This window comes from Ursus arctos, unplaced genomic scaffold (assembly GCF_023065955.2).
Source record: "Ursus arctos isolate Adak ecotype North America unplaced genomic scaffold, UrsArc2.0 scaffold_23, whole genome shotgun sequence".
Taxonomy (NCBI): Eukaryota; Metazoa; Chordata; class Mammalia; order Carnivora; family Ursidae; genus Ursus; species Ursus arctos.
Genome location: NW_026622908.1, coordinates 40,803,489 through 40,820,490, shown reverse-complemented (window position 1 = coordinate 40,820,490; position 17,002 = coordinate 40,803,489). Strand labels below are relative to the sequence as shown.

General features: G+C 63.4%; 1 protein-coding gene across 1 annotated transcript; it reads right to left on the bottom strand.

Annotated features, from left to right (window-relative positions):
• Positions 1-1,040: 1,040 nt before the first annotated feature.
• CCDC88B (coiled-coil domain containing 88B) lies at positions 1,041-16,431 on the bottom strand. The gene is made up of 27 exons (XM_026483351.4): positions 16,309-16,431; positions 15,850-15,992; positions 15,576-15,687; positions 15,415-15,484; positions 15,280-15,338; positions 15,107-15,190; positions 14,867-15,010; positions 14,509-14,654; positions 14,302-14,383; positions 13,990-14,148; positions 13,277-13,423; positions 12,989-13,097; positions 12,652-12,788; positions 11,438-12,568; positions 7,842-7,969; positions 7,648-7,765; positions 6,744-6,839; positions 6,522-6,662; positions 5,724-5,980; positions 5,256-5,399; positions 4,868-5,054; positions 4,565-4,710; positions 4,219-4,317; positions 3,883-4,049; positions 3,192-3,398; positions 2,968-3,036; positions 1,041-1,585 (listed from the first exon to the last, which is right to left on the bottom strand). The coding sequence occupies exons 1-27, from the start codon at positions 16,366-16,368 to the stop codon at positions 1,530-1,532; spliced, it is 4,398 nt and encodes a 1,465-aa protein (XP_026339136.2). The 5' UTR covers positions 16,369-16,431; the 3' UTR covers positions 1,041-1,529.
• Between the last annotated feature and the right edge of the window lie 571 nt (positions 16,432-17,002).

The following is a 17,002-nucleotide window of genomic DNA, read 5'->3' as shown; positions in this document are numbered from 1 at the left end:
CGGGAGGGGTGGCTGATTTCCTGACCACATCTCTTTGGAGTGGACCTGTGACAGCACCTCAGCCCCCAGCCACCCTTCGCAGCCCAACCAGTGCCACGTGCCGCTCACATGGGTCTGTCCCCTGTCATCCCCAAACCCAGCACGATGCCAGCACAGAGCCCAAAGTAACCTCAAAAAAGTAACCTCAGAGCCACACAGGGGGCCTCCTCTCACAGTCCAGCCCAGGACCCCCCACTAGCCTGTCTTCCAGAGCCTCCATGACAACTGACAGGAGCCACCAACAGAGTAGGGTGGCCATTGAAGCCCCCAGGCTGAGGCCTATGGGAAGACGGCTTTCAGCTCCTCAGCCCGGCTGGAGGCCGGGGGGCCACTTCCACCTCACCAGACTCTGACGCTTGGGCTGAGAGGAGGTCAGAGCCTGTCAGTTATCCCCAAGGGGGGCTGTGGAAACCCCAAGAGTCAGGCTGCTGCCCGTCACCATGGGGAGGCTGGCCTAGCCACCCCTCCCAGCTCTGGCCACCCCCAGATTCAGGCTGCCTCGCCTCAGCCCTGACAGCCCCACCCTACCCTGGATGGCCCCAGGTGCCTTGACTCACATCCTGCCACCTAGCCTAATTGCCCCTTTCCTGGGCGTCATTCTGGAAGGGCTGATCAGAGACCAGGGTCCTTCCCACCTCTTGCGTCCCTCCAGGAAACCCCGTGACACTAGGTGACATCCCACTGGGTTGAGAACCCAAAGGGGAGGAGCTCAACCCTAGAGGGGTGGGGAAAGAGGATGAGGAGGCAGGAAGAAGTAAAAGGAGAGAAAAGGGAGGGGGGAGAGCACCTAAGGTCTCACTGGAGCCCAGACCCCACCTTCGAAGCAAAGGCAGAGCCCAGACTTGGGCTACCCAGAACCCCACCTCCCCACCCCACTGGGACATCCAAGAGAGCCCGACTGGCCTGTCCCTTGAAGGAAGCCCTTTGCCGCCCTAGGCAGGGGCAAGGAAGCCAATGGGCATGGACCCCAGCCCACGCAGACTTCGGCTGTGTGCATCGTGGGTGCCTTGGGACTCCTGGACACTGCCAGTCGACACAGAGCACAAATTCACATGGTCGTAACCCAGCTTTATTCTCATGTCCCTCACATCCCAGATACAGCTCAGAGATGGGCCCAGGTCACCTTCCCCGGTGAATGGTCCTTGGCTCCCCGCCCAGACCAGGCAGCGGGCTCTCTTGCCCACCTCTGCCCGTCTCCTTCAGCTGGGGGGTCACCCAGAGATGGCCTCCGCAGGGAAGGCCGCAAGGCAGAGCCAGTGCCCTGGCGAGGAGCTGCTCCTGGGGACCAGCCGTCCCCTCTGTCCACGGGCTTATCCCGGCTCCATCTCAGGCCCCCAGGGTAGGCCTCGGAGGAGCTGGGAGCCCAGGCCTCCTTGCCCAAGGACTGGCTCCAGGTGGCCTGGATCCTCGAATTTTTAGGCTGCCGGAGGCCCCCACTGGGACTCCGGTGGTGAAAGGACCGCACTCCCAAGCCCCCTGTCCACATGGTGTCACTGGCTGAGGGAAGGGGTGAGAGGGCGTTTCTCCGGCTCCTGCACCTCGAGGCCTGAAGGGGAAGGCTCAGCTCAGGCCCGCTCCCTCAGGAGCTCCCAGCATTCGAGGCGGCTCCCAGGGCCCCCAACCTTCTACCCCCCCACTGCCCCTTGCAGCTCCCCTCGGCTCCCCCCTCCGCACTCCAGCTGCACTGGCCACCTTGCCCGTCCTTGAACTTGCCAGGCCTTTGCTTTGGCTGTTCCCTCTGCCTGGAATGCTCGTCCCCAGGTATGTTGATAGGAAAAATTCTCACCTCCAAGCCTTTCCTCCCACTCCACCTCCTCTCTGAGAACTACCCTGAGCACCGTAGTCAAAACGCAACCCGCCCCACCCAGCACTCCTGATCTCCTTCCCCTGCGCTCCGTCTTTCCCAGAGCACTGCCATCTCCTAACATTCTGGGGCTGAGCTGCCCCGTGCAGGACCGAGCACCTGAGATGCGGCCCATCTGAACTTGCATGTGCTGGAGTGTAAAACAGCCACTGGACTCAAGGACGTAGCAGGAAAAAATAATATAAGCTATCTCATTAATAAAAATTAATTAATTGGTTAATTAAAATATCTCATTAATGACTTTCCACACTGACTACATGTTGAAATGGTTAACAGTTCAGGTATAATGGGATAAATAGAAAATGTTCTTAAAATTAATTTTACCTGAATAAATAAAATCTTAAAAAAAAAGGGGGGGGGGACACCTGGGTGGCTCAGTCAGTTAAGCATCGCCTTTGGCTCAGGTCCATGATCCCAGGGTCCTGGGATCGAGCCCCATGTTGGGCTCCTTGCTCAGCGGGGAGCCTGCTTCTCCCTCTCCTCCCTGCTCCTGCTCTCTTCTCGCTATCTCTGTCTCTCTCTCTCCAATAAATAAATAAAATCTTAAAAAATAAATTAAATTTGGGGCGCCTGGGTGGCACAGTCGTTAAGCGTCTGCCTTTGGCTCAGGGCATGATCCCGGCGTTATGGGATCGAGCCCCACATCAGGCTCCTCTGCTGGGAGCCTGCTTCTTCCTCTCCCACTCCCTCTGCTTGTGTTCCCTCTCTCACTGGCTGTCTCTCTCTTTGTCAAATAAATAAATAAAATCTTTTTTAAAAATTAATTAATTAATTTAATTAATTTTACCTGTCTCTTTTACTTTTCTGATGAGGCTACTAGAAAATTTTAAATTACACATGGAGCTCACATCATAGTTCTACTGGACAGGACCACTGTAGATAATTATTATTTTCATGCACACTGTTTACTATCTCCCTCCTGTACCAGAATGTTCCCTGCTGTATCTCCAGCTGTATCCCCTGCCATATCCCTAGCACATCAGCTGGCACTCAGTAAAGGCTCATTGTCAAGTAGGTGAATGGATGAACCAGGGGCCCCAGGCAGGCCAAACACCCCCACTCACCCTCTCCGTTAGCATCTGCTTTGTGTTCCGACAGGGTCTCGATGGAGCCATCCCATCCCACGCCAGGCCCTGGGGGTGCACAAGGCAGCCAATGGGCCATGGGGACCAGAGCAGAGGTGGGCAGGGCTTGTGGGGAGACCCAAGGGACCAGGAGGGAAGGCCAAGGGGTTGGTGGGTCCAAGGGAGCTGGGGAGCAAATGAGAGCAGGGACCCTCGTCTCTGACCTTTGCCATGGGAGGTGGGTGCGCCCAGGGGGCCCGGCCTGCGCTGTCGGAATCGCTGCCTGGGGGTGTCCCCGGGGCTGAAGGACTCAGAGCTTCGCCCCACAGGGAATCGTGAGCTGAGTTTCCGCCGCTGCCCCGCTGCCAGGGTCTCATCCCGCAGGCAGAGGGAGCTCTGGGCCCGGCGCATGGGTGCCGGGGAAGGGGACCCTGCAAGAGGCACAGGCAGGGAGGGTGTGGAGCAATGCAGGAAGGGGCTGGGCAGAGTGGAGGGGCCGGCGGGGTGAAGCCACAGAGCAGGGAGAGAAGGCTGCAGAGGCAGGGGTAAGGTCTGAGTGATGGAGGGTGGTGACAGGAGGCTGGCCTGTGCTGACTCTGACACTAACTCACTGGGTGACCTTGGGCAAGGCACGTCCCCTCCCTGGGCCTCGGCTTCCTCAACTGCTGACTGGGATAAATGAGCTCTCACTAAAGTCCCCTGCTGCTCTGAGGTCCTAGACGCCGCTGTGGATGGGTAGGACTGGGTGGGTGGCAGCGCCGGCGGGAGGGAGGTGCCAGCTGAGGGGGACGTGGCAGGGAAGGCCAGCAGGGGTACACAAGATGAAGGGAGAGACCAGAGGCGCTGGCAAGCACCAGGGTGGGGATAGGAGACACGGGGTAGGGACCAGCCTGGTCACCCAGCCCCCAGACCCACCTGTCCCATCTGCCTCCCTGCCCTCGGAGAGCTCCGTCTCTGGGGGGCCCCCCAGGCTCTCGGTGCTGCCAGCCCCATCGGCCCCCAGGCGTGGCCCCCCATGGGGGCCCCCCTCCCGCCGGGGCCGCATCAGCCTCTTCACCTTGTCTGCCAACCAGCTGCCCTTCCTGGGGGCAAGAGGGCACAAGAAGGGGTAAGCCCAGAGAGGAAAGAGGGACAAGAGGGCCATGTTGGGGATGGCAAAGACCAGGCGAACCCTCATCAGGGCCTGGAGAGGGCAGGGCAGGGGCAGAGATTGGGAGGACTCCGGCTCCGGGGGGTGGAGGGGACCCTCACTTGGTCCGGGGCAGGGGCCCAGGCTCCAGCACTCGGTACTGGTCCATGATTTTCTCCACCAGCTTCTGCTTCTCACGGCGCAACGCATTGAGCTGGTCCCTGCGAGCATGGAGAAGGAGGAGGCGGGCATGAGGCCAGGCAGGAGCGAGGCTCGGGGGACACTCGGCCACACCCCTGCCAGCCGGTGCTCCGGTGTTGATGAACTGCTGTTGTCCTGAGCCCCCAGTGGTCAGCCCCGGCCCTCTTCCCAGGACCTCCCGGGCATCTCCCCATGAGCAGCCAAAGGGGTCTCCGGGACCCGCTGCAGCTCCCCGCAGCCGAGCTGGGCCCTCCCACAGCTGCTCACAGGTACTCGCGCTGCTCGCGGTGCAGGTGGTCCCGGCTCTCCAGGCTGCGCTCCAGAAGCTCCCGGTTCTCCCGGCTCAGAGCCTGCACCTCCGCCAGCAGCTGCCGGTTCTCCTCTTCCTGGGCGCTCCGAAGCTCTGTCAACAGCTGGGGGGGGGGGGGGCAGGGGCGGGCGGCAGGGCAAGTGCGGGATTTAATGGGGCTCGGGTGGCTACCTTCCACCCCCTCCACCTTCTCCCTGCCCCCCAGCCAGCCCCCCCCACTCTCCAGCCCCCAGCCGCCCACCACCCATCCCTCACCACACCTCGCACTGCGTGGTCAGCCGGCAGGCACTCAGGTCCAGCTGCTGGTTGGACTCACGCAGTCGCTGGCTCTGCACTTCCAGCTGGGCCCGCTCCAGCTCCAGCCGCGCCAGCCGGCCCCGCAGCTCCCCACGTTCACCCTGCAGCTCGCCCCGCTCCCGAGACACCTCTGCCAGCAGCTTCTGAGCCCTGCAGAGTCCAGAAAAGATGCTCTCCAAGGGCACTCCACCCCTTCCCAGGCCCCCCACAGGGGCCAGAAGAGCCACGCTGAGGGAGAGGGGGTAAAGCGGGACCCCACAGGGACGGTGACTAACTCACCACCAACCCACTTTGCAGACGGGAACACTGAGACCTGGCCCGAGAGGGGCGGGGCTGTGCCAGGGCTGGTACCTGTCATGCTCGCTCTGCAGCCTCCGCAGCTCCTCCTCCAGGCCGCGCTGCCGATGCCCGTCCTGCATCAGGCGTTCTCGCTCTGCCAGCAAGGCCATCTCCTGCGCCTCCACGCTGGCCCTCTGGGCCTGCAGCTGCTCGTGCCTGGGATGCACAGGGACTGAGAGGGCTGCAGAGACCTGGGGCCGGGGCAAGCAGGCGGCTGGCCTATCTGGACCTAGGGGTCTGCCCTCTCCTAGGCACCGGCCCCCAAACAAAGCCAGGGAGCAGAATGCCAGGCAAAGTGCCCATCACTCCCCATGATGAGAGAGCCTCGAGTGGGCTCACCCCGAGCCCAGCCACACAGCACGCTGTATGGCGTGGTGGTGCTTCTGGGGGCTGCAGGGGGCATCAGACCCACGGAGGGAGTCTGCTCCACACAGGCAGGGGGTGCTGGGGAGAGAAGCCGGGAGTCTGGGGGAGGCTCACCGGCCCTGCAGCTCCCGGTGAGCCAGCTCCAGCGCCCGCATGTTAGCCTTGAGGTCACGGTGCCGCACCAGCAGTCCCTCCAGCTCGGCCTCCTGTCGCCGCTGCAGTTGGGCCAGGGCCTCATGATCCCGCAGCAGAGCCTGCTGCTGCCCCCGGGTCTCCTCCTGGGACTGGCGTGCCACCCGCACCTCCTCCTCCAGCAGCCCCAGCTTCTTATGCAGCTCCTGGCCCTGCATCTCCAGTACAGACTTCTCAGCCTAGACAGAGAAGGGGGTGCAATCCCAGTTCCGAAAGGGGGAAGGGACAGGGGGCAAAAGGCAAGGGGCAGGGCAGAGGATATGAGAGAGAACTACGGAGGAGGCCGAGCGCTGGAGCGGGGGGGCGCAGGGAGCAGAAAGTAGAGGCGGGGGTTAGTGAGCAAGGAGAGGGGAGGGGTATCATGGAGACAGGTGCTGGTGCCAGGCTGTGGAAGGGAGGGCAAGAGGCACAAGGCAGGGGTGGGACAGACTGGGCTGGGGTAGCGGCAGGGAAAGTGGGAGGGACTACGGACTGCGTGTTGAGAGAGATGGAGCTGGGCAAACCGGCACAGAGGTGAGGGGAAGGGGGAAGGCTCAAGGGGGAAGATGCAAGTAGAAGTGAGCAGGAGCAGGAAGAGAGGTGCAGAACGGGGCATTCGGAGGTCGGGGACTAGGGAACGGGTAGGGCGGCCGGCTGGGAGCTAGGGCAGAGAACAGGACGGGCGGCCACAGACAGGGGGCAGGAGACCGGGCGGGCACGGAGCCCCAGGCCGGCACCCACCTGCAGGCGGCTGCTGAACTCCTGCGCGCGCTGACTCTGCAGCAGGAGCTCCTGGGCGCGCCCCTGCAGGCTCCCCAGCTGCCCCTCCAGGTGCTGCAGCTGTCCCTGCAGAGCCACCTTCTCGGCCACCAGCGTCGCATTCTGCCCAGAAGCGAGGGGGGTTAGCAGGGGCCAGGCCACTGGGGCTACCCCCTCCCCGGGCCCGCCTCGGGGGACACTCACACTGCGCTCCACCTCGATGAGCCGCCCACTCTGGGCCCCCGGAGTCCTCGGCTCCAGGTGCCCCTCCGACCCCAGCCCCTCAGGGCCCTGGCGCAGCTGCAAGGAGAGGCCCCGGGGGGTCACGTGGGGGCATGGAGGAGGCCTGAGGGTGGTGCGGGGACCCAACCCAGGGGACCCTCACCCCTCGGGCAGCACTTAACACCAGCCCCATCCCTCTGCCACGGGCTCCCCCACCCCTGCGCTCCTGGCTCCCACATGTCCCTCTGTCCCTCTGTCCCTCTGTCACTCTCCGTCTGCCCTGCTCCACGCTCAGCTCTGCCGCCGCTCTCTCCACCCTGCTCCTCCTCTGGCCCAGCTTCAACACCACTTCCCCCTCTCCCAACCAAGCCTACGTGTCCCCGTGTGCCCGCTAGGGGCTCTGCTGGGTGCCTGCTGTCCCCTGACACCCCGGGTTCTGGTGGCCTGTGTCCCTGCCTGGTCTTGGGCCCCAGCACACCCCAGAGCTGAGCCTGGGGCCGGGAGCCCCAGAAACAGTGGCCGGCCAAGAACAAGGACAGTAAGCGAGCTCACTCGGAAGCGGTGAGGCCGGAGAAACACCGTCGTCACCTCAGAGCAGAGCCGCAGGGGCCTGTCCATTGGAGGAATGAGGGAAACAAGGGCCCCCAGGAGACGACAGGGCCTGGGCAGAGTCCACCTGAGCCCCAGCACAGGGCACTCCCCAATAGGCCCCCAAATGCGGCACAAGGCAAGTGACTGGGCAAAAATCAAGGGGCAGGCCCAGTGCAGGGCTGGAGGGACAGGAGTGCTGGCAGCCCCGGATGTCCGTCTGTCTGTCTGTCTGTCGGCAGGCAGCATGGAGGGCGAGGTGAGACGAGGCTCCCAGCACCCGGGGCCGCAGGCTTACCTGGACCAGCTCCTCTTCCAGCTGCAGAGCCCTGGTCTTGAGTTCCCTCAGGGCCTCCTCCTTGCTGGTGGCCGCTGCCTGCAGCTCGGCTTCCAGCCGCTGCTCCAGGCCCTGGTACCTGCCAGGAGAAGCCGTGGCACCGACACCTCCCCAAGCCCTGGCTGCCCCCCCCAACCCTGGGGCGACACCCCCACCTCTGGTGCTGGAACTCTTGCTCCCGCAGAAATTCCTGGCGTTCTGTGGCGGCCTGCTTCAGCTCCCGCTGCAGGTGCTCTAGCCGCGCCCCCAGCTCCCGGCCCCGCACCACGGCCTTCTCGAGCTCCTGAGGGCAGGCACAGAGGCTCAGAGCCAGGAGGGAAGAGCACCCTCCTGGGGGGGGGGGGGGCAGATACCTTCTGTCCTTTCTCTGTCACCCTGCGCAAATATCTTTTTTTTTTTTTTTAAGTAGATTCTCACGACCCAGAGATCAAGAGTCATGGGCTCTACTGATGGATCGAGCCAGGTGCCCCACCCTGGGCAAAGACCTTTAACCCTTTGGGTTTCTACTCCCCCATCTGTAAAATGGGAGCAAAGCCTGGCCGCCTTCCAGAGTGACAACGAAAGAGCTGGGATCGTAAGCCTGGCAGTGGGGGAGGGAGGCCCCTGGCCCAGGAGTCAGAGACACTTGCCAGGCAAGTGTCTTTACCTCTCTGAGCCCACGGTTTCTCGTGTGCCCAGTGGCAGCTAGACGTGCCCTACGTGCTGAGGCCATGCTGGCCACATGAGGGAAAGAAGGGCTTGGAAGAGGCAGATCTGAAGAGCGCCCTCAGCCACAGGGGGATGGGGACAGAGGACAGGAACTTGGTGACTGTCAGGCCCAACCACAGTGGGGGCTGGGGGGTGGGGAGAGATGCTGCGGGGGGGGCCAGGCCCAGCCAGGCCAGGCATCCTGTGGCGGTTGGGCCACACCATTGCAGAAGGGGGCAGAGTGGGCCACAGAAGGAGACAGGCCAAACCATTCTGAAGTGCGGGGGACCTGGCAAGATGAAACCGCAAGGAAGGGCCGACTCGGGGCAGCTGCCTGCCAAAGGCTTTCTCTGGTCACCAAGTCTACGGCCTCTGCTCTAATCTTCCCAACTTTACAACCCCACCGAGTCTCCCCGGGGGGCCACTGTACACTGTACTTCTGGACCCCCTTTGGCCACTGCCTCTCACTGAAAAACTACAAGTCCCATGAGGCCGTGCTGCTCATTGGCCCGCCTCCATGACAGCCCAAGGGCTAAGGGTAGGAAGAACAGTGGTACAGATGAAGGGACTTGAACCTCCGGCCAGACCCCTGAACTGGCCCCCTCCAGGCCCTGGCCACGGCCCTCAGTGCCGTGCCCCGCCCCCACTGCACCTCCTGCCCTCCACCCAGCCCACAGGGACAAGCCACCTGGCCTGGGTTCCCTGACTTCCCCAGGCTAGCCACGTCCTCCTACACCACACCCCGTCATCACCAGGAACTTCTCTGCCCAGGAAATCTCACAAAATTCCCCTTTGTCCTCAGGCTCTTCCACCTGCTCAGTCCTCAGAGCACACCCAACCCTCACCCGCACCTCCCTCTACCCTCACCCGCCAGGCGCACCTGCTGGCTTTGCCATCCCCGGCCGCCCCCAGCTCTCTACAGTCACCGTCTTACAGGACCCTGAAAGGCAGGTCATTCCTATTCCAGTTTTCCAGGAGACGACACAGGTGAAGGAACTCGCCCCTAACCGCACAGCCCGTAAGCAAGGGATCTGGGCTAGAAGCCAGGCCTGCCTGACAGCATCTCAGTCACATCCTCAGAGTGAACCCCAGAGATGGCCTCTCGGCCTTACCTTCCCCCCACACACCCTCATTCTCCCACTCCCCAGGCCCGCCCTGCCCGATGCCTAACCCCGGGTCAACCCGACACTGTGTTCCCACTCCTCTCCGCCCGAGGGGCCTCTCAGCAAGTTACTCCTCCTCTCTGAATCTCAGTGTTCTCGTCGGGACAGTAGGGATGAGACTGGAAACTGCTCAGCTGGAAGATTCGATTCCTCGTCTGTCGTCTGCAGCACACCCTCCCCCAGCAGCACGAGCCCCCAGGCCTGAACATCCTTCCCACTGCCTCCTAGCCTCCTCCAACGTGAGTACCTGACGACTGTGCTCCCAGTCCACGCCCCGCTGGGTTTAAAGGTCATTGCTCTTCCGTAAAGGTCACTGAGGTCATTTCCTTCCCAAGACCACCACAACTCCTTCCTCAGCTTGAAAGGAAGATGAGGCCCGGCCCAGTCGGAACCTGCTACTGAATTCCCCGCCTAGCCTCCCTCCACTTCCCACCTCACCCCACACACACACAGTAGCACCTGTGCCTCGTCCTGGCCCACTGCCGTTCCCTCTCCTCCTCCGGGAAGCCTTCCCTGACATTACCCAGCCTGAGTCCACTATGCTTCCTGGACTCCCACAGCTCCCCGCACAGTCCCGTCTCCACCCCAGACCCTGAAAGCCTCCACCACCACCGGCGTACTGGCTGCCTGGTACAGATAAGCACAGGAATGAAGGGGTTTCCACGTCTCTCTCCTCCATCCCCCGTCCCAGCCCCAGGTGGCCTCACCTGTCTCCTGATGGCCACAGGCTCCCCTGCACACCAAGGGGACCCTCCTCAAACCCAGCCTCACATAGGTTTGCCCACACGCTCGGGTGGCTTTCCCTGCCTTGGGATGGAGTACTGCCACCAGCAGGGCTGGCCCACACGTCTCTCTGGCCCTGTCCCCGCACCTGCCATGCCCCTAAGCATCGTTAATGCCTTCAGGTCTCTGCACATGCCGTTCCTTCTGAATGAAATGGCCTTCCCACCTAGTGGAATCTGACCACCCCTCAGCACCCTCTCCAAACCCTCCTTGCCCCCACCCTGGCACCAGATCCCTGTCCCATGGCCTCCCACACCCTTTGCAACATGTCTTAGGGCACCTGAGTGGCTCAGCTGGTTGAGTGTCTGACTCAGCCCAGGTCATAATCTTGGGGTCCTTGGATCGAGCCCCACGTCGGGGGCGGGGGGGGGGTCTCTGCTCAGCAGGGAGTCTACTTGTCTCCCTCTCCCTCAGCCCCTCCCCCTGCTCTCTCTCCTTTTCTCTCTAAAATAAATTTTTAAATCTTAAAAATAATAATATTAATAATAATCAGCATGTCTGGGGGGCGCCTGGGGGGCTCAGTCAGTTAAGCATCCAACTCTTGATTTCGGCTCAGGTCACGATCTCAGGGTCGTGAGATGGAGCCCCGCGTTGGGGTCCACTCTGGGCATGGAGTCTGCTTGAGATTCACTCTCTCCCTCTCCCCGTACCCCTCTCCCTCTCCCTAAAAAAATAAAGATAAATAAATAAACATTTTTTAAAAAGTAATCAACATGTCTTGAGTCTTTGCCGCATAAACAAGGCTCGTTACAGTATCTCCCTTGGTCTTCCAAAAGACCCACTGGGACAACTATGAAGAGCACCCCCATTTTAGGGAGGAAGGAATAGGGTGGAGGTGAGTCAGTCGCCACAGTCAGAGAGCCAGGATTGGCGCCCAGGCAGTCTGTTGCATATCCATACTCTTATCCCCTCCTATAGCCCACCCCACCAGAGGTAGGGGACATCTGTCCTGTGTCCCCGGCCACGTAAATTGGGAGGCAGGGGTGGCCTTCACCTTTTTCTCTCCAGCCCCAGTTAGGTGCTGAGCACTTTGGGGCCACTGATAGAATTAATAACCCAAACCCCAGCAACTGACCCAGAACCCCATTTCCTACCCCGGGCTGCGAGCCCCGACATACCTCCCTGAGGGCCTGCCTCTCCGTCTCAGCCTCCTGCAGGCGCTGGCGGCCCTCGCTCTCCAGCTCTTGCAGCCGCTCCTCCGCTGTCTCAGCCCGGGCCCTCAGTCGGGGCCCCTCGCGCTCCCACTGCCTCCGCTCTCGGCCTGTGGCCGCCAGCGCTTCTGCCAGGGCCTCCCGCTCCCGCGACGCGGCCTCCAGCTCCCGGCCGGCTGCTTCCACTGCCTCCCGCAGCCGGGCCTGCTCCCGGGCCTGGGCCTCCACCTCCCCATGGGCCTCGGTCTCTGCCTTCCGTGCCTGAGCCAGCTCCTCCGAGAGGCGGGCAGCCTCTGTGCCTCGGGCCTCCAGCCTCCGGGTCTGGGCCTCTAGCTCTGCTCGAAGGGCCTCAGCCTCTCTCCTGAGCTGTGCCACCTCCTCCCTAAGGGCCTCCTGCTCTGGGCCACCACCAGCCAGGATCTCCCCTGGGATCGGCCCTTCCCAGGTTTGGGCCTCCGGAGCCCCTTCCGACTTCTGCTGTGGATTTTGCTGGGCCGGGTCCCCAGCCATCCCCTCCAGCTTCTGTTCATGTTCTCTGGCCTGTCTCTGCCCGTGGGGTAGGTCCAGCCCTTGGCCTGGGGTCTCCTGCTCCTCCAGCTGTGCGTGGAGGCTGAGCTCTGAGGGTCCAGGCTTGCTTGCAGGGCCCTCCTGTCTCGGCACCTGGGCTTTGGGTCCTGACTCTCCGATCTCTCCTCCTAACAGCTCCGCCTGAATTTCCACCCCTGGACCTTGAGGTGAGACCACAGAGCTGGGAGTCTGGAGGAGGGCTCCACAGCCAGCCTTCTCCAGGGACCCCTGTGTTGCTACAGGGCAGCCTGATTCCTGGAGGGTCAAGTCTGAGGTCTGGGGGGCCGTGACAGCCATCTGGAGGGGCCTCTCTATCACCTGTGGGTCTGAATCAGAAGACTGGGGACGCACAGCTAATCTCTCAAGGGCCGAGTCTGATCCCGGGGGAGCCAGGTCCAAGGCCTGGGCGCCTTCATCCCCCACCTGGCCAGCCAAACCCTGGGGGCCCAGGGCTGAGGCCAAGCAAGCCTGGGGAGCCGCATCCAGCTCTGGAACCAAGGAGTCCTCGCTCTGCTCCTCCAGCAGGGGGTGCTGAGGGTACATAAGAGGAAGGGTCAAGCCCCCAGGAGGCAGCAAGAAAGGACCCGCTAGGATGGTTGGGGAAGGGGACTCACCTGGGCCTCAGGCTGCCCTCGGAGCCCCTGCAGCAGGGCCCGAAGCTCCTGATTCTCCCTCTCCAGGGTCTGCAGCCGCCCAGCCTCTGCCTCTCTCACTTCATCGTGAAGTGAGGGGGTTGCTCCTGGCACGGGTGCTGGGAAAGGCAAGAGGAGGTTAGGACCCCTCCCTACCCTTTACCATGATCCCTGGTTCCTCCCCAACACCCATGGACACGCCCCCCCCCCAACACCTTGAGAAGAGAATGAAGTCAGAAGCCATCCCCACCAGAGCTGCAGGAAAACAGGCAGCCAGCCCCACATCCCCAGCCCCGCTACCTACAGGGGCTCTGCTCACCCTCCCCTGGAGAGCCCGGGGGCGGCTCCAGGCTCCGCTGAAGTTCCAGCTCCAGCGCCACATTCTCCTCCGCCAGCTGGTCCACATGATGCCGCAGAGTGTCCAGCTCCTGGGGGAAGGGCAGGGTCAGACACGCCTTCCCCACCCTGGCCAGGCCAAAGTGTGGGCTAGATCACTAGGGGAAACAAGGAGTCAGGGGTCACAGGGACCACTAGAAAACTCTGGGGAACCATTAGGGTCGCCAGGGGTCACAGATAGAGTGACTGGGGGTCGCTCGGGCACTCTCACCGCGTGGGCCTCGCCCAGACGGGTCCGCAGCAGCAGATTCTCCCGCTGAGTCTCATGCAGCCGGGCGCAGCGCTCTTGAGCGGCCTCCAGCTGCTCCTCCAGCAGCGCCTTCGAGGCTTCCAGAGTCCCGGACAGAACCCGTTCCTCCTGGTGGGGGAGCAGAGACCACCGCTAATGGGATGCGGCCCCCAAGCACTCCACGGCCACAGACCCTGCCTTCCCTCCCCCATCTGACCCTGCACCCCTGCACCCCGGTGCTCTCCAGGCCCCGCCTCTCCCTCCTATCTACTCCTCCTTCTCCAGGGTCTCTCCAGGTACCACTTCCACAGCACCTGGCCCCGCCCCCTCCTATGTAAGCCCCGCCCCTTCTCCCCAAGAACTCCCTCCCAAGGTGGCATCCCTCTAGGCTCCACTGCGAAGGGCTCTCTCCAGACAGTTCCTCCCCTGCACTCGGCCCCACCCTCCTCTCCAGGACCTCCCCTTACCTACCGCCCCCACCTCTCCCCTCCATCTGCCCCATTCTCCAGAGGCCCTTTCCCCAGACACCACCTCACCCATTTTTCCTAGCCCCGACTGTTTCGTCCGTTAGACCTCGCCCTCTCTTCTCCAGGCCCCAATTCGCTCCCCGTCCCGGCCCATCCCATCCCCAGCAGGCACCCCCTCCAGGCCCCGCCCCGTGCTCCGCCCCCTCCAGGCCCTGCCTCCCGCCTCACCTCCAGCTGGCTTTTGCAAGCGTCTGCCGCCTGTAGCCGCTCGCGACAGCGTCGCAGCTCCTCCTGCAGGCGGGGCAGGCGACCGGCCCGCTCCCGCAGCGCCTCTACCTCCTCGCGGTACAGCTCGGACCGCTTGGCCTGTCCCGACAGCGCCTGGGCCTGAGCCAGACGGTGCGGAGCTGGGGACCGGCAGCCGCGGGCCAGAGGGATTAGGGAGGGGAAGGAGCCCGGGTGGCGGCAGGCGATGGGACAGAGGAGGCGTGGGGGAGAGGGCTAGGGAATGCGACAGCGGCGGGGAGCATCTGAGCGCACCTCCTGGCGGAGCCGTCGGATTTCGACCTCCAAGCCCTGAACCTCCGCCTGGGAGTCTAGCAGCAGCTCGGCCTTCTCCTCCCTAGAGAAGAGGGACGCTGGAGGGGTGTGGGAACCCAGAACCCCCAGGCCTGATCCCACCCGTCTCCATCCATGTCTAATCGGCCCCTCTCCCGCCAGGCGCACTTCCCAGACCGGGGTACTCACAGCTCCTGCCTCAGGCGCCGCAGCTGGGCCTTGCTGTTAGCCAGCTGCAGGGCCAGGTGGTGTGAGGGGCCCTCTGGGGGAATCCTAGCCGGAGCCTCTGGTAACAAGGGGGCCGGCTCTCTCTCCAGCAGCAGTTCAGCCAGCCGCTGTGGGAAGCCGGGGTCAGAAGCCAGAAGTACCCCATCCCGTGCCCCCCAGTCACCACAAGCCATCTCTGGCTCTTGTAGCTCTGCTGGTCCAAGACCCTCAACCCCAGCCCCACAAATGTGGGCCCCAATCCCCACTCCCCCCCCCACACACACATATCTGGGTTCCCACAGTCCTCCCATTCCTCCACCTGGGTCACAATGCCTCCTACCTGGGCCCCCATATCACGCTCCCGGGCCAGCCTTAGCAAAGTCCCTAGCAGGCTCCGGGACATCGTCTCCAGTTCTGGGGGCTCCAGCTCCCCAGGATCGGGCCCAGCCAGCGCCAGCACCACACCTGCCCCAGGCTGGGTCACCTGGGCAAGTAGGGAGGGCCGTTCAGCCGGGGAAGGTGAGGAGCAGGGCGCCCCCAGGTGGCAGTGCCGGTCCCAGGCTGTGGACCTGCCAAGTACCTCCTGGATAGCAGCAGCCAGCTCGCTCTGGACCTCCAGACTGAGGCCCTGGATGTGTCGGATGAAGAGTTCCCGGTGCTCACACTGCAGGGAGACAGGCCGGAAATGCTGGCATGGGCAGCCCCCCACGTCTTCCTCCGAAGCTGGACCCTGCCCTGCCCTGCCCTGCTCACCTGCACTGACGCCCCCAGCAGCAGCCGAAGGATGCCTTCCAACTCCTCCACGGCCTCCTCTACAGGGCACAAGCCACAGACAGTTAGGGGTGGGGCGAGGGGATAGCAGCAGGAAGGGGTGGTAGGAGAGAGCACCTGAGAAGGGGTCAAACCCCAACGTCTGGAGGTCTGGGGGTGGCGACAGGATCAGCAGCTGCAGCTCCTCCTGGGGGCAGAGGAGACAGGACATAGGACACAGGAGAGGGGCCTTCCCATGGGGGCCTCCCAGGCTCAGCCTCCGCTTCCCGACCCCTCACCTGGTAGAAGTCCCTCAGCCGGCCCCACAGGTGGTTCAGGTTCCACACCCGCCGGGATGCAGGACCGTCACGGCCCCCAACCACCCGAGGTCCCCCTCGAGAACTAGGAGCTCTGTGGGCACAGGGAGCTACGTGGTCGGGGGGGGGGGGGGTGGACAATCAAGGCCCCACCTCCCCCAACCGAGCTCCACCCACCAGCCTTCAGGCTCCTCCCAGCAGCCTGGGGTGGGAGGGGCCACCTCTCCGACTCCGAGGCTGGCCGGTGGCTTCTTACATGATGCCCAGCACCCGGAGGAGAAGGGCCCCATCGCTGAGATGCAGGAACTTCTTCTCCGGGCAAAGGGGCCCCTCTCCTTCCTCCTCCTCTTCCCCCTCCGGCTCCTCCGCCTCTCCCACCAGGCCGGCCAGTCCCAGCGCCTGTGCCCAGTGGAGACAGGTCAGCCAGCCGGTTAGGATCTCCCCTACCAGCAGAGTGACCCCCCACCCCCACCCCGAGCCCCTCGGACCTGCCTCCTGAGCCCACGCAGCCTTCTCCTCACCTCTTCCCTGAACGCCCCTGGCCCCTGGGTCTAGACTCCTCCAGCCCCACATCTGTGCCTGCCCCTGCCCTCAGCACCAACCCCCCCAAACCCCCCCACCCCGGCTCTGCCTGACCCTCCTCCAAACCCAGCAGCACCAGGCCCTCCCTGCTGCTCACTTCCCTTTCCCAGACCCCTCCCACCTGCCCCCTCACCCAGGTGGCCAGGCTCCCACTCAGGAAGTCTTTGAGTCTGGGCCCCTTGCCCCCATCCATGACAGGGCCAGGGTGTGGGTCCCGCTGCGGCAGCTACACCTGCCCTGAGAGGAAGAGGAAGTTCCCCTGGTCGGGGATCCCGGGGCCCAGCCACAGACACCCTGAGCAGCTTCCTTCTTCCGGGAGCAGGCGGGCCTCTGCACCCCCGAGTCCTGCCTCAGCCCCCACCTCACCACCCCACATCCTCTCAGCATCTCCGCAGAGCCGCGGAGCTGGCACAGAGGCTAGCAGGGGAAGGTGGGGTCAGGGCCATCCGGGAGCAACGCCTGCCCACAGCTCTCCTGGCACAGGGGACCATGGCGGGTGAGTCCTCTACCCCTCTGGAAACTTGAAACTAGAGGAGGGGACCTTGGCCTCCCATCTTCCAGGGCCTCTGCAAGGACTCCGGGCCTAGTGTGGTGAGTCTGGGTGTCCACACCTGCCTCTTCCGCTTTGCCAGGCTTCGCTTCCCCCTCGGTGTTTCTCGAACTCACCCAAGCTACGCTCCCAACCTGGGAAGCCTGTGTCAAATCTTCTCTGAACCCCAGGCAGGAGTGAGCCCCCCTCCTCCGCCCCACCCTCCCCCATTCTCTCTGCAGAATCGGACTGAGACAGGACGTCTGGGCCACGGGCATGTGACCTCACAGGCCTCAAT

What these genes read in the sequence shown, in the direction of transcription:
- CCDC88B (XM_026483351.4), bottom strand. Translation starts at nt 16,368, where the DNA reads ATGGATGGGGGCAAGGGGCCCAGACTCAAAGACTTCCTGAGTGGGAGC. An exon ending in AGAGGCAGGCCCTCAGGGAG is followed by an intron (nt 7,970 to 11,437) that starts GTATGTCGGGGC and finishes GCCTGCCCTCAG; the next exon opens with GAGCTCGAGAAGGCCGTGGT. An exon ending in CAGGGAGGCAGATGGGACAG is followed by an intron (nt 3,399 to 3,882) that starts GTGGGTCTGGGG and finishes TGCCTCTTGCAG; the next exon opens with GGTCCCCTTCCCCGGCACCC.